The sequence below is a fragment of the Mytilus edulis genome, chromosome 8, assembly GCF_963676685.1.
Source record: "Mytilus edulis chromosome 8, xbMytEdul2.2, whole genome shotgun sequence".
NCBI lineage: Eukaryota > Metazoa > Mollusca > Bivalvia > Mytilida > Mytilidae > Mytilus > Mytilus edulis.
The window spans coordinates 3,187,156-3,204,159 of record NC_092351.1 but is presented as its reverse complement, the minus strand read 5'-3'; the positions used below and the strand labels follow the sequence as shown (position 1 = coordinate 3,204,159).

General features: G+C 33.4%; 1 protein-coding gene across 2 annotated transcripts; it reads right to left on the bottom strand.

Annotated features, from left to right (window-relative positions):
- Positions 1-4,265: 4,265 nt before the first annotated feature.
- Positions 4,266-12,618, bottom strand: LOC139484619 (LIM/homeobox protein Awh-like). 2 transcript variants are annotated; one of them, XM_071268411.1, is made up of 5 exons: positions 12,423-12,618; positions 9,731-9,903; positions 8,894-9,117; positions 7,233-7,502; positions 4,266-4,434 (listed from the first exon to the last, which is right to left on the bottom strand). In XM_071268411.1, the coding sequence occupies exons 1-5, from the start codon at positions 12,543-12,545 to the stop codon at positions 4,373-4,375; spliced, it is 852 nt and encodes a 283-aa protein (XP_071124512.1). In that variant the 5' UTR covers positions 12,546-12,618; the 3' UTR covers positions 4,266-4,372. The 2 variants fall into 2 exon arrangements, with proteins under 2 accessions (XP_071124512.1, XP_071124513.1); XM_071268412.1 differs by lacking the exon at positions 12,423-12,618 and adding an exon at positions 11,601-11,964.
- Between the last annotated feature and the right edge of the window lie 4,386 nt (positions 12,619-17,004).

Here is a 17,004-nt window from a genome sequence, read left to right as displayed (position 1 = left end):
ATGTTTGACCAACTTCAGCAGACATGGAAATCAGAAATGGAAAATTCTCCCAAAGCATTATGTCTTAACTTTTTAAAGAACTCTTTGAATTTGAAGAATATTTAGACTTATTACCCTACAAAGATAAGATAACGTTATGTAGGTTAAGAACTGGAATGAACTGTTATGTGCATAAAAAAATAGCTTCTTGATATATAAAAAAATATCTTTTTTTTTGTTGTTAAATCATTTATAAAAATGATATAGTAAAATTATAATTCACTGTTAGCAGCCATTCTGGTTTTATTTTGTTAAATTAGCTGAGAAACAAGGTTGATGAGTTGTGCACTTGCAAGTGAATATTTGGACCTCATTGAATACGTATTCATGTGATCTTCAAATCAATCCCTAGCTGGAGATGAGTTATCGATGTATTAAGCTATTAAAATTGTAAGGGTTTTGCAGAACAAATAGTCTCGGCTACTTTTGCTGTTAATCGCAGGCTCAACAAAAATGAGGAAAAAATATTAAAATTTTTCTCTAGATACTATCTTTTGACTAGTACTGTAAGAAGCTTCAGTCAAAATTGGGTAAAAATCCAGGATGGTTTATAAAATCTAATGTTTTAAAAACTTTAACTACAGAGTGTATGTAATGTTAACTGGGAAAAAACTAGTCCATTTATAAGTAATATACGAAAAAAAGGATTTTTTTTTTCAAACTTTACTTTTGGATATTATTTTATGATCATAAACATTTAGCTTCTGTCCAAGTTTGGTAGAAATCCAGGATATTTGGAGCAAGTTTGGTAGAAATCCAGGATATTTGGTTCAAGTTTTTTTTAAAGTTTTGAACCACAGTGCATGATGGAGATTTTAGTTTGATTTTGGATAGATATCATTCATTGTCTTGCATACATATATTTACGGAGTTTCAAAACCTATAAAACAACCATTTTCCAGTTTCAATTCACAAACACTAAAGAGTATCCACTTTGGATGTGCATTATATTCCTACATCCTTAAGTTAGCGCCCTTAAAATCCCTACCCCTTTACTTTCTTATTTGGTATCTTGAATTATGTTTTTAATTTTAAAACAAAAACATCAAGTTAGTAAATAGCTGTAAAAATGACAAAAAAAATCAACTAGTAAATACATGTAATTACTAAATTGGCTAGTAATTACAGGTATTTACTGAAGTGTTTAGTAATTACGTGTAATTCCTAATTTCACCTATTTACTGTAACATATATATCTGAAAGGTTGACTAAAAAGGTATCAGCATGTTAGATCCTGCTTCCTACAAGTACGCATATTCTCATTCTGGGATAAATATACTCAAAACCAGATGTCCTGTAGTATATAGTTAAGGAGGTATGCTTTTGTTAATGTCTGTGTCATTTTGGTCTCTTGTGGACAGTTGTCTCATTGGCAATCATACCACATCTTTTTTATATTTTGTTTACGGATCAACCCGCAAAGTGGAAAGGGATTAATATAAGTTGCAAAACTTGTTTCCCAATCCACTATAAATAAATATGTTTAAACTAAACTAAACTAACTGCTGCGTCTGCTGCTCTGGCCAACTAAGACTTTGTATCCTGTTTATACATGGTTTTTTGTCCAACCTGCAACTTTTGTTGCAGAAAGCTCGACCTAATAGGGATAGTGATCCGGCGGCGGCGGCTAACTTCTTAAAAGGTTTATATTTTAGAAGGTGAAAGACCTGGATGCTTCATACTTTGTATATAGATGCCTCATGTTACGAAGTTTCCGTCAGTCACATGTCCAATGTCCTTGACCTCATTTTCATGGTTCAGTGACCACTTGAAAAAGTTCAGAATTTTTGTAATGTTGAATTCTCTTTTATTATAAGTAATAGGATAACTATATTTGGTATGTGCGTACCTTTCAAGGTCCTCATGCCCATCAGACAGTTTTCACTTGACCTCGACCTCATTTCATGGATCAGTGAACAAGGTTAAGTTTTGGTTGTCAAGTCCATATCTCGGATACTATAAGCAATAGGGCTAGTATATTTGGTGTATGGAAAGACTGGAAGGTGTCATCTGACCTTGACCTCATTTTCATGGTTCAGTGGTAATAGTTAAGTTTTTGTGTTTTGGTCTGTTTTTCTCATACTTTATGCAATAGGTCTACTATATTTGTTGTATGGAATGATTGTAAGGTGTTCATGTCTAGCGGGCAGATGTCATCTGACCTTGACCTCATTTTCATGGTTCAGTGGTCAAAGTTAAGTTTTTAAGTTTTGGTCTTTTTATCTAATATTATATGCCAAAGGTCAACTATATTTGGTGTATGGAAATATCTTATGATCTATGTCAGTCCCACAGGTTTTATTTGACCATGACCTCAATTGCACAGTTAAGTTTTTGTGTTTTGGTCTATTTTTCTTAAACTATAAGTAGTAGGTCAACTATATTTGTTGTATGGAAGCTTTGTTAGCTGTACATGTCTGCCTGGCATGGTTCATCTGACCTTGACCTCATTTTCATGGTTCATTGGTCTTTGTTTAGCTATCTTAATTAATGTTAAGTTAATAAGTTACAGTTGTAATAAAGCTTTATACTTAGGACTATCAACATAATATCAATGATTAGTAAAGAAGGCGAGACATTTCAGTGTGTGCACTCTTGTTTAGATAAAATCAGGCTTTATGCCAGTATAAATATTTTTTAATTTTTATTTATATTGGCCTCAATATATAGGTAGACAATTTTGAGCGATAGAGACACACTTTATAAGCATATACAATTACACAAGGTACAAAACGTCTCAGGTACAAATCAACCTAGTTATGAACTGACCAGGTACGAAATGACCAGTTTATGAAACAACTAGCGAGTCTTCAATGTTTTTTTAAAATTTAGTTCATTTATGTGTTTCTGAGTTTAGTATGATGTCCATTTTCTCTGAAATATTACACATTTTGGTATAGGGACCAACTGAAGCCTACCTTTGGGTGCCAGATATTCTCGCATGTAGGAGACCCATTGGTGGTCTTCAGCTGTTATCTGCTCTTTGGTAGGGTTGTCTCTTTGACACATTTCCCCATTTCCAATCTCAATATCACTTTTGGATAAAACAATGATATGTGATGTATAGTTGCAATGGTCTCCTTCCTACTGGTATATTATATGTGAAATTAGAACATAACTTTGATATGTTTGTATTTAGTGAATATTTTTCTCAAGTATAGCTGTCAGATTATTATCAATGTATTTCAGTTTCATAGAATAAGACTTTCTATATCTATTCTGAATAAAAATATGCTTAGAATTTATCACATAAAGTCAATCAAAAATGATTAGGTAATTTCCAAGATTTATAAAATATTTATTAATAATAAAAGATATGACAAAGTCAACTGAAAGGAATACTTTAAATTGACCTTCTTTGTTAAATAATTCAGGAACATGGTGTGGCCTGATTTGGTTTGGATCAGTTCAGGAACATGGTGTGGCCTGATTTGGTTTGGATCAGTTCAGGAACATGGTGTGGCCTGATTTGGTTTGGATCAGTATAATTCAGGAACATGGTGTGGCCTGATTTGGTTTGGATCAGTATAATTCAGGAACATGGTGTGGCCTGATTTGGTTTGGATCAGTATAATTCAGGAACATGGTGTGGCCTGATTTGGTTTGGATCAGTATAATTCAGGAACATGGTGTGGCCTGATTTGGTTTGGATCAGTATAATTCAGGAACATGGTGTGGCCTGATTTGGTTTGGATCAGTTCAGGAACATGGTGTGGCCTGATTTGGTTTGGATCAGTTCAGGAACATGGTGTGGCCTGATTTGGTTTGGATCAGTTCAGGAACATGGTGTGGCCTGATTTGGATTGGATCAGTATAATTCAGGAACATGGTGTGGCCTGATTTGGTTTGGATCAGTATAATTCAGGAACATGGTGTGGCCTGATTTGGTTTGGATCAGTTCAGGAACATGGTGTGGCCTGATTTGGTTTGGATCAGTATAATTCAGGAACATGGTGTGGCCTGATTTGGTTTGGATCAGTATAATTCAGGAACATGGTGTGGCCTGATTTGGTTTGGATATCGGTTCTCTTTATTCAATTCAATCATTACTTACTTCATTCATTCTTAAATAGATTCATACTTATCACCCGATTCATTCATAACTGGTTCATCATTTGTCAATTAAAAGTTTTCATAGAACATATGACCAAGAATATAGAGTAACACAAACAGGAATACATACACACTCAGTACATAAATACATCTCCACAAGTAAATAACACATATTTCATCATAAAAACATTTTGTCTTTATTTGGACAAATAAAATAAATAGACAGACAATATTTACAAGATAAAAATTAAAAACACACATAAAATTTGGCACTATATTGTTACTCTGAGTAGGACTGTTGGCTGTCACTTCCATCGGAACTACTGGAAGATGGTGGTCGGACTGAAAATAAAGGTCAAGAGTTAATAAAACAGTAAGAGAGAACATATTAAAAAGAGGTTTTGGTTTGGTGATATGTGTCTGCCTAGTGTGAGATTTAGTTAATTGTTTGATAAATGCATTTTTTTTTTAAATAATAAATTTACGTGTTTTCTACATTGTCTATGTCATGTATGTACATCAGTCCCATCAGATTGATGTAGTTGATATTCTTTTAAGTCTCAAGCGGTATAAAAATAGGTGACAAATGTGGAGCAGGATCTGCTTACCCTTCTGGAGAGATGACCACTAGTTATTGTGGAGTTTGTGTTAACCAATCTTTAGTTTTTATGGTAGTGTTTTGTTAAATTGTTTGTACTTTCATGTCTTTGCAATGGTATTGTCATTTGGATTTGAAATTAGAGTTTGAATTAACGCTTGTCATCATTTGCATTTATAATTTAAAGACAATAGGTTGCAATCTAATATCTTGGTTATTTGTGTTGCTCCATTGTTGTCTAATTGATCAACAAACCTCTTTTAATTTTTCTGTCACAAAATGTCATAGCTAAAGCCCTGGTCACAACAACCCTACGACACATCTATACAGCGCCACGACATGAAATTTTGTCAAATCGCGGGTCATCTGTCGTCTTCGTAAGACAATCGCACGACAGTTGCACGATATTTTGAGCATCGTGGCGCTGTCGTGGGACAAAAACTGGACATGCACCTTTTTTGCTCTATGATTTTTTATCATGTCAATGTCTTGTGGCTGTCGTAAAGGTGTCTTACAATCGTTGTGCGACTGTCGTGCAATAAACACATTATCGTGGGTATCAATATAACGCATTTTAATCAAACAATCGGTGCACAGCTGTCTGACGACAATCTCAAGACTGTCACAAGACACTCATGATATAGTCGCACACACGACAATATAATTACATTTTTTTGTTTTGTCTTGTACCCATCGTGGAACCATCGTGGACATGTCGTAGCTGATGTGATCACTCGAAATATTTTTTTGACATTTTGCAAAACAGCGCCATGACAACTATTTTATAGATCTTCCACGACAAAATCAAACCATAGGATCTGTTGTGACCGGGGCTTAAGGTGAACAAATAAAATTGAGAAAGGAAATGGGGAATGTGTCAAAGCGACAACAACCCGACCATAGAGCAGACAAGAGACGAAGGCCACCAATGTAGCGAGAATTCCCGCACCCGTAGGTGTCCTTCAGCTGGCCCATAAAAATATGTATACTAGTACAGTGATAATGGACGTCATACTAAACTCTGAATTATACACAAGAAACTAAAATTAAAAATCATACAAGACTAACAAAGGCCAGAGGATCCTGACTTAGGACAGGCGCAAAATTGCGGCGGGGTTAAACATGTTTATGAGATCTCAATCCTCCCCTAATCATTGCTAATACCTCTAGCTAATGTAGAAAAGTAAAAGCATAACAATAAGCACATTAAAATTCAGTTAAAGAGAAGTCCGAGTCCGATGTCAAAAGATGTAACAAAAGAAAATAAATAAAATGACACTAATACATAAATAACAACAGACTACTAGCAGTTAACTGACATGCCAGCTCCAGGCCTCAATTAAACTGATTGAAAGATTATGTCTTCATCATATGAATATCAGGCACAATCCCTCCCGTTAGGGGTTTAGTATCATACTTTCATAAAATATATGAAAAGAACATAACCCGTGTCATGCCAATAACTGTTTTAAAAAAAAAATGTGTTTAGTTCCGATGCAAAGACCCTATAAGTGAATCAATATTAAAGCCAAAATATGCAATCTTTAATGACCTGACAACAGTATCCTAACTATATCCCTTCTTAATAAGTCTGTTCAAAGGTTTTGTAAGCTTTTGAGGTGAATACTGACATTTTTGTGCTTTGTAAAGAATATTACCATAAAAGATTGGATGTGAAATACCTGAGAGTATAAGATGTCTGCATGTTGAGTTATATTTACGAATTATTTCCTTATACCGGTGATAAAATTTAGTAAATGTTTTGACCAGTTTGTGATATCCAAAACCCTGGTGTAATAATTTTTCAGTAATATACAAATTTCTCTCGCTAAAATCTAATACGTTGTTACATACACGAGCGAATTGTACAAGTTGAGATATATAAACACCATAAGATGAGGACAAGGGAACTTCACCAACTAAAAATGGATAATTAACGATAGGAAATGAAAAATCATCTCTTTTATCATAAATTTTTGTATTAAGCTTCTGGTTAATGATATAGATATCAAGATCGAGGAAAGGGCAGTGGTCATTGTTAGTATTAGCTTTATTTAAAGTAAGTTCAACAGGAAAGTAATTTTCAGTCACAAAAATGTCATAAATAAGGTTTACAAAGTTATTTTCTGTCACAAAATTTCATAGTTTAGGTTTACTTAAGAGCTTGAAACCCTATTTAATATCTATGGTGATAAATTTGAAAATTATCAAAAAAACAGTTGTCCATGTCTGTTAATTTCCATTTTCGTCATATTTGTTTATGAAGCACCTTTTTTTTCATTTTGAATTGTTGCACATTTTTCCTGTCCGGGTCTTTTATAGCCAATTATACAGAAAGGTTTTCTCATTGTTGATGGCCATATTTTGGTCTATAATTATTCAAATGTTTGAATTGATAGTTGTATCATTAGCAGACATACCACATGATCATTCTATGTATTTTAATGTCAAATAATGTTTTTAATGTGCCAGATTCCAAGGGATGTTATACAAGTTACCATTGAAGGATTTGTTTATTATAAGAGGAGAAAATTCAACTCACCAAATTTTGTAGCTTTCTTTTTGCCCTTTTCTTTTTTCTGTCTAGCTCTGGCATTTTGGAACCATACTTGTGCCACCCGTTTGTGTATTCCAGCTTTATTAGCTATTTTCTCCATGGCTTGTGAGTCTGGGTTTATTTCTAGTATGAAGTGTGACTGGAGTATTTGTATTTGGTCCTCAGTAAAACAGGTACGTGGTCGTTTGGCTCGTGGTTTTGAGGTTCCATCGTTACTGCTGGTATCTGTATGTATTGTCTCGGGTATACTGGCTCCTAAAAAAACCAGGTCAAATCTTAAATCATGATTATTTAATTCTAAACTATGTAAATTTAATGGCTATCGTTGAATTCTGAAATAGTCTTTGGAAGCTGCTGTAATCCATTAATTGAGTTTAGTATTTGTCAGACCCACATGTTCATCCTGACACTGTCCAATATTGGTCTCATCAGGAGGTTTTGTAGTATTATTTGAAGTGAAATATGGTTGTAAAACATGTAAATATTGCAAAAATGTATTGTATTGACAAAAAATTACAAAAGTTTAACCTTTTTTCTAAACCAAGTTGACAAAGATACAACAGATTATATGAGGGACATACATGTAATCAATTACCCAATTACAATTAAGCATCAAACCAACAGTCTAGCTTTATTACTAAACTTGGCCAAACAGACCTTGATGCAGTCAAAAAAAATTATGAACATTAAGTATGTTGAGGTGCTATTTCAATGGCTCAAAATCTGAACATAAATAAAAGTCAACTTTATACTGTAAACTAAAGATCCCCCTATAAATATATCAGATGAAAGCACAAACACGGAAATCTGCAATTAATTGTTAAAACATTTATTGAATTTGGGGAATTTTATACCCAAATTAATACCAGATGGTAAAAACAAATTTAATCAAACATAATATCTTTCATCTTTTATAATATGGGATATAAATCTTTACTGAACAAATGTTGAATATCTGTAATTCACATCCAACTCTCATGATTTTTTCTTGTTCTAAACGTCATGCATGAAATATTAGCCACTGGATGTTAAACAACCAACAACCAATCAATCAATCATGACTTTCGAAAGAATAGATAATCATAAACAGTCTTACAATGAGAAGAAAGTGTGTTGCTGTCTGTGGTCGAAGGCCTCCCTGATTATTTCACTTTAAAATGAAGAACAGCATTAAAAGCCTCCTTGCTTTTAAGTTTATCAAGCATGAGTTGTGATTTTGTTTCACATAAAAGAATTATTACAACATTTTCTAGCATTTCCTAAGAAATAATTCAAAACTATGTAAAACTTTACAAAAATCAACATTGATTGATTCTGGTGTAAATATATAAATAAAGAGCAATGTAGAGTGTATGACAATATGACAGCTACACTTCCAAAATGTCAATAAAATGACCTATTCCAATAGCCCCTGCTGTCAATAAGTTGTCAAGTCATTTCTATCCATTCTTTCATCAAACTTAAGAATGGAAATAAGGAATGTGTCAAAGTGAAAATAACCGGACCAAAGAGCAGAAATCAGGACACCAATAGGTCTTTCAACACACTGAGAAAATTTTATACCCTGAGGCGTGCTACAACAAAAATGTGTGTACTATTTAAGGAAAAAAAGGAGTTAGTGTCACCAATAATTTGACAAAACTTACCATCGGTGCCATCTGAGCTATTCCCATCCATACTTTCTATAAAATGTCTTTTACACAGAAGTCGTTTGCCGAGAAGTCCAAACTGTTCTCCTGTAGATAATGGTTTGTCACATGTTTCACAATAAAAACAAGCCACATGATATATCAAATCTCTGGCTTTACGTACCCAGTCTTCTCCACGAATGGTTTTACTACAGTTAGCACAATCGGTTCTGTTGAATTCTCTGGAAAAACAAACAACATGTTTGGTCAACTGTCAAAATTCCAGCAAGGATCATTTTTTTTTGGCAAAATACATGTAAAAAATAAATTTGGTAAAGTGTTCAAGGGGGTGGCAATATCTATTTATGTTAAACTGATTTGGCCGTTTTCAAGGTGTTGTTAACTGTTATCCAAGACAAATTAAAACTGTTAACTGTTTTCAACCCACTGTGATAACTGTTATTAGCATTTTGCCTTTTTTGTTAACTGTTTTTGCCAAAATCGAGGTGTTGTTCACAGACCCCCTATTACCCCCCCCCCCAAAAAAAAAAACCCTTCCCCCCCCCCCCCCCTTCTCAAATTTGGCCAGATTTGACAGTTACAAAAATATATTTTATACTGCACGTACTTATCTCGTAGACAACATAAAATATTAAGCAAGAATCAATCAATCAATCAATCAATCATGGTATGCAACCTGATATTATAACTGAGGCTGTTATTTATTTTATTAAAAATATGCGAAGTACATTATTGTAACTATTCAAGCACACCTGCGCTGCTACATAAAGTTATTAACTATTCGAGTACACCTTCATTGCTACAACTGACGATTACAAAGCCCAGTAAACTTACTCATTTTTACAGAAGACACTGCCATCTTTGATGTAACATGAAGAATCCCTGTCTAAGGCCGTCTGACAAAGAGAACATCTAAGACAGTGTATATGCCAGTGACGGTCATTGACCTTGAGAAGATGTCGGTCAGTTATCAAATCTCCACAACCATAACATATGTCTTTTTCAGTCTGAAAAATAATAAACATCAATTTACAAAATATCAACTTTTTTATAAATCCAGCAGAGACAAGCCTTTAAAAAGCTTATTTAAATATGTTGGTCTTGCCAGGTCAGTACTGTAAAAATTAGTGTGTGTGACGTATTAATACTTTTACTTAGAATTTGTTTTTTAATTAAGCAATAGACAATTTGGTTTAAATTTGACGTTTATACTGATATTAGGTTTGTTAGAACTGGATGTCACATAAAATATGTTCCTACCATATTATTCATCCCCATAACGCTATATGTCTTTCTGAAATAACAGGTCTAATTAATGTCTCAGTGTTTGGGATGGGACTCTCACTTGGTAAAATGATATGCCCTTTAATCATCGTATATCATTTTCATTTTCCCGTACTTTTTCTACGAAATAACACGTATTTGTATAGTTCTATACAAATCCTTGGAAATAATAACCGTTCACACCAAGATTATAACAGTTATTGACCTAATCGATATATTGAAACCTATACTTTTTAGTAAGACCCCACGAAGTGAATACTGTAAAGTACATTTGACAGAAAGAAAAGCCTTTAAATCGCAGAAGGATGCCTGAGAGGATGCAAGTGCTAACAGGGGCCAATGGCATTATGCAGGATCTGTGAACGGCCTAGGTTTATCAATGCCCCGTGGTCAAGACAGCCCAGTTCTGTATGTTAAAGCACCATTCCATCAACCCTATAAGACTTCAGTAAGTCTCTGTGTATGTAAAGTGTTTCAAGGTAAAATAAAGTAATATAAGACTATACGTCAAGGTTTCTCTCATTGTTGAAGGCATTATTGTTCCCTATAATTACTTACATCCACTTTATCTGAACTTAGGTGGATAGTCTCATCTCTCTGTTTTTATCAAGATAATAAATCTAACTAAAACACATAAGTTGATAAAAATAACCTTTTACAGTGTGTGCAAAAACGAAATAGGTCGTATGGTTATATAAATCTGCCCGTTCTGTGAGAAAAGAAACAGACTTGGATTGGTGTCTTTATGTTCAAATAAGTATATCATAGAACATGTAGAATCAGAACTTAGTAAAAATCATCATTTCGATTCATCAATCCTGAAAAAATCACTTCTTTTAAAATTTGAAATTTAATCGCGCGATCTTGTCAAAATTTGTCTAAATGTACCGTTAACATGGTTAATGCATTAAATTGTTTGAATTATTGATGGAGACTGGACTTAACAAAATCAATTATTGATGTTATTGTCATATTCTATTCTCTTAGTGGGTCCATCTTCCATCTATAGGTTATTTGTAATGTATACCCAGTAAAGACTAACAAATAGTTTCAATTTTTACTGATGACAACTTTGTGTCAGCCTTAACTTTTACTATATCAGTGTTTTCTTAGAATACGGTCTGATTCTTTAGAATCCAGTAGAAATGATTTATTTGAATAGTCTGACCATAACTACTCTATTCTAAAGCTGCCATATTGATTTAATGATGGATTTGTGTTCTGTATAGAGATACACGTGTGGAATCGATTTATCCTCCAAGACCAACTGAAGAGTGTCTGATTTCAATTATTATCAGTAAACAAAGAAAATTGTCAACAAAGAACTTTTTACTTTATATTTAAAACAATTTTTTTTAAACACAATACTGAAATATGTTAAAATTATTTTACACAACATACATGCAACATGTAACCTTACCATAGTTTTTTGGCGGTTTTGAATTACAATATTATCAGAATATGGTTATAATCTAAAGACACAATTCACACATTTCTGTTCTATGCTGGAAGCCGCTTATCTGGTTAATTCTGTCTCCGTTTCCCTAAAGAATCTATTCAATATTCGTGTAAATATTTACTGATGTAGTATTTGTGACGTAACTCCAGAACATTTGCTCTGCATCTGGATACGCTGTTCTCTGCACGCGCCGTGTGTGTATATGATATGTGCGTGTGTTGTGTTTCTAAGGAATTTTATTCAGAAACGTCTGGCTTTCCTCACAATAAAATCCAAAGTATGAAAGATACAACCACATAAAACGGTTTGTCGATGATAAAATTTTCTATAAATTATTTGCCATTAGCATTATTTAACATAATAATGAATATAATAATATTTTCCAATTTAAAAATAAAAGAACGCTTTATAGAAAAAAATCTCAGAAATTTTGATTTACTATCATAACTATTTTTTTTTTTATAAAAACTAAAAGTTAATCAAGAAATGATCTGGCTATTTCTAAATCTATATATTTACTGTTGAAACCTATAATATAATTTTGGAAAAGATTTAAAATAACTGTTTATTAGAAAATGACAGGAAAAATTCATAAAAAAAAAATTAATATTCAGTTAATAATTGAAAATTTACTCTCGCGTAAAATACATCTGTAAATGAAGCCTTTGTGTATTGACATAATTAATAATTAATGAGGACAGGTGATCGAATAAAGAACTTCCTCTCTATACAACAGGTAATAATAGATACCAGAAAATCAATAATAACGGTTAATGCAAATACCTTTAAAAGTGCAGCGATGGAAAACGGGTAATGGTCCAGCGAATTAGAATCTTCATCAGAACCAAATGTAAAATTTCCAGAATCCTCGAAAATTCGGGTATCTAACTTCATGTCTAACTTCATGTCTGTGGCTCGTGAGATTGTTTGACATGTGTTGTGAGTGAAAGTCGTGAATGAACACTGCGTGCTGGAGTGATAAGTATTGTTCATTGAAACGGTTGATTGAGTCCAGATTGCGGGTATTCTGACTGGCGATTCGACCCGGTGGTCAAACGGCTGGGGTATTTGATGTCATAACATGGCATGTGTTTATTTGATTGCACAGTTAGCAGAACTGATGTGTGAAAAATAGCATACAGATACATCCGTTTCCTAATTTTTGTATAATTTTAATATATATTTTTTTTGTTAATTTTTATATTTCGCAAATATAAATCAATGATCTTGAAATAAGAAAAAAACCGGGATGAAATTAGAACACGACGGTAAAATGACACTAACGGACTATGATGGAACCGCACGTGCAAGCGCGAGATCTGGAGAGCACCAACTATTGTCGTACTAGTCGTAAAACACAACCAAAGACGTTTCAAAATTTATTTAAAAACGCAAATATAATCTAAAAAGGGACCCAATATGCTCGAAAACGTATCACAAATATTTACGTCACCAATTATTCGATCCGGTAGTAAAATACGTTCCACAGACTTTGTTTTCTTGATAAGGATGTCACTATCCATAATTCATCAGATTTTGATTCTCTATTTACCCTTAGACACAAAATATGTGTTACAAATTTAAATCAAATACAAGAAATAACAGAATAGATAAGAAACTAAAAACAAAAGTGAACTTTCTAAAGATGCCCCGTAAGATTTATTATTGTTTGTTGTTTTAAGCACCGTAGGCTTTTTCGTAGCGGTAGCAGTTTTATTTGGCGAAGGAAGCCGGAGTGCCCTGAGAAAACCACCGACATTCGATAGGAAAACTGATACGAGCGGGGTTCTAACTCACAACCTCAGTGTTGACTGGCTAGTAATTACAGTAGTAACAACTTACGCCACTCGGCCAACGAGGTCCCCTATAAATTGTAAGATGCATGCGAGTGCTTAGAGTAGATAGTTTCTTGATAAAATAGCTAACATATGCAAGGCCGGTTTCTCCAGAAAAGCGTTTTTCTGAAACAGATAAATATCCATATTAGTCAAATACATGCAACTATTCCGATGCAACCAGAACTAAATTGAAATTTCTCATTAAGATGAAAAAGAACACCTGTCGCTTTAACACGTAACCGTTAGGTTTATTTTGTAGGTTTAAAGGTGATTTTTTTTATTAGGTTCATTGATCAAAGAGAAAGCTAGTCATTTCTATAATTCGATTAATAGACAAAAATCATGTGAATGATCTGTATATCATAAACCAATACATGTAGTTACATAGAAGACACTATTGTAATAATAACAAATATTGAAAATAACATGTGTGAAATCAAGATTACTATTATATAATATTTAATATCTTAATATAACGAATATTAAATTTCATGTTTGATAACTATACTGGTATGAATTTAAAAATATGTATGTTGTTATTACAAAATTGAGGTCAGAATTGGTTTGTTTTATCGTTGAAAAAAATCTCGACATATGCTGTTATAATACGATATAACGGTTTTCGTCACAGAGGTCAGGTAAGTAAGTAAGTAAGTAATTTTTATTGGTTTAAAATCCAAAATTACAGGATTGATACCAAGACAATACAAATTTGTTATACACAAACATACAAACATATATATATCATACCAATTTCATAAACATTATATGAGGAGGTGGTACCACAAAGTTATTAAGTGCTTAATAAAGCATTTCTAGAAATGTACATGTCGCTTATAAATTTAACAATAATTATAATTATATCAGTCTCAACACACGTATATAAAAATTTAAATCTTGCTTCATTAGTCATATTTAAAAAAGAGGGAACTATTTCACTAATTTTGGGAAACAGTTGGTCTCTAATTATATTTAGTTTTGTACATTTTAAAGTGAAATGAAATTCATCTTCAACTTCTAAGAGGCACAAAGGACAAATTCTTTCTTCTACAGGGGTTTTAGTGTGACGCCCTTGTTCAATTCTAAGAACACTATTACTAATACGAATTTTAGCAAAATGCCCTATTACTTTTCTGTCTATATTTAACAATAAATAGGATTCCAATTTATAATTTTCTTTAAGCTGTCTATAGAGAAAGCTAGTCATTTCTATAATTCGATTAATAGACAAAAATCGTGTGAATCATCAATCAGATATACGATATAAGGTAACTAACTCAAGCTTTCTTTTCTTTAAAAGAATCACCTGTGTAAAATAAAACAAAATTTGAAAGGCTGTTTTTCTGATGGATAAAATAGTCAGAATAAATTTTTATTAATACAAATCTGATTACTAACAATACTGTTATTAAACTTGGCTTTCTTTTTAATCAATTTCATTTGAAATGTACATGGATCCTGCATGGACAGTTGCATTAGACTTTCCGTATTTGCGTAAACAGGCAAATTACATAGTATCCCTATGTTGTTTTGTCCACAATACGAACAGTGATAGTATTTTATGTGATAAATGTGGTAAACTTTTCACCGACCCGTGTATTCACGCAATTTCGTCGTGTGACTATTTATCCGACATTCGGGATGAATTCTGGTGCGAAGTACTATGCTTAAACCCAATAACTTTAAGTGCTTTTCTTGGTTCCTTAGATGATGAAGATTTCTGTTACATTTTACTCTCGTGCGAAACCGAATTTGAACTAGACTGCGAGCAGAAAAAGCGTTTTCAATTTTTATGCGTCAAACATGTTTACAGATTTTGCAAATCATTTTCTCATTCCTAATTGACAATATGAATTAAGTTCGAAGTTTTTTCTCAATCCGAATTAACAAGGTGAATTAAGTTTAGAGTACTTTCATTTATTATTTTTCTTTCGTGTGTTTTTTCTATTCAAATTTGTATATATTGTGTTATGCATTAATTTAGTATTGGTATCACTATCTCTCCTTAGGGAGGCTAATAAAGATATATATATATATATTTATATATAAGGTAACACCCGGCTACCAAAAGCTTCATTTTTATGAAGCCCAGGTGGTCGTGTGGTCTAGCGGGACGGCTATATGTCACTGTCTGTTTGTGACACCAGGTACTGTCTGGTGAATATTTGAATAAAATTTTATCAAGAGAAAAAAAGCAGGACGGCTACAGTGCAGGCGATTTGGTGTCACGATATCTCAGTAGCTTGGGTTCGAATCCCGGCGAGGGAAGAACAATTTTTTTTCGCAAATTTACAGATCTAACATTGTTGGTTTGATGTTTAGACTAGTTGTATATACAGAATGTAAACAGCCATGTGTCACCATCTGTTGTAGAGTTGTCACTGGCTCAGACGTACTTATAAATTAATTATTTTCTGTGACTTTATCTTACATTAATTTGTAGGATTCTTTACTATAGATAATTTTGCTGATATCTCCATGCCTTATATATCATGTACTGTAGTGCGATGCTAGATTAAAACTGACGTGGAAAGGTAACACCCGGCCACCGAAAGCTTCATTTTTATGAAGCCCGGGTGGTCGTGTGGTCTAACAGGACGGCTACAGTGCAGGCGATTTGGTGTCACGATATATCAGTAGCATGGGTTAGTAGCATGGGTTCGAATCCCGGCGAGGGAAGAACAAAACATTTGCGAAAGCAAATTTACAGATCTAACATTGTTGGGTTAATGTTTAGACTAGTTGTATGTACAGAATGTACACAGCCATGTATCACCATCACTGCTGGTGATCCGATGGATAAATCTGTTGTAGTGTTGTCACTGGCTCAGACGTACTTATAAATTAATTATTTTCTGTGACTGTATCTTACATTAATTTGTAGGATCCTTAACTATAGATAATTTAGCTGATATCTCCATGCCTTATATATCATGTACTGTAGTGCGATGCTAGATTAAAACTGACGTGGAAAGGTAACACCCGGCCACCGAAAGCTTCATTTTTATGAAGCCCGGGTGGTCGTGTAGTCTAGCGGGACGGCTACAGTGCAGGCGATTTGGTGTCACGATGTCTCAGTAGCATGGGTTAGTAGCATGGGTTCGAATAGGCGTTGTGTCATATCCTCTCAGTATAAGCATTATGTCATATCCTCTCAGTATTAGCATTATTTCATATCCTCTCAGTATAAGCATTGTCATCTTCTATGCATGTAGTTATTGTGTCATATCCTCTCAGTAAATATATTCTCTCAGTATAGGTTTTGTGTCATATCCTCTCAGTATATGCATTGTGTCATATCCTTTCAGTATAAGCATTGTGTCATATCCTCTTACTATAGGCATTGTGTTATATCCTCTTAGTATATGCATTGTGTCATATCCTCTCAGTATAAGCATCGTGTCATATCATCTTACTATAGGCATTGTGTCATATCCCCTCAGTATAGGCATTGTGTCATATCCTCATACTATAGCCATAGCGTCATATCCTTTCAGTATAGGCTTTGCGTCATATCCTTTCAGTAT

Excerpts from the sequence above, each read along its gene's own strand:
- LOC139484619 (XM_071268411.1), bottom strand. The coding sequence starts at position 12,545 with ATGAAGTTAGACATGAAGTTAGATACCCGAATTTTCGAGGATTCTGGA. Across the intron at positions 7,503-8,893 it reads TAGCTCAGATGGCACCGATG|GAGCCAGTATACCCGAGACA; the intron begins GTAAGTTTTGTC and ends TGGTTTTTTTAG. Across the intron at positions 4,435-7,232 it reads AAAGAAAGCTACAAAATTTG|TCCGACCACCATCTTCCAGT; the intron begins GTGAGTTGAATT and ends CTTTATTTTCAG.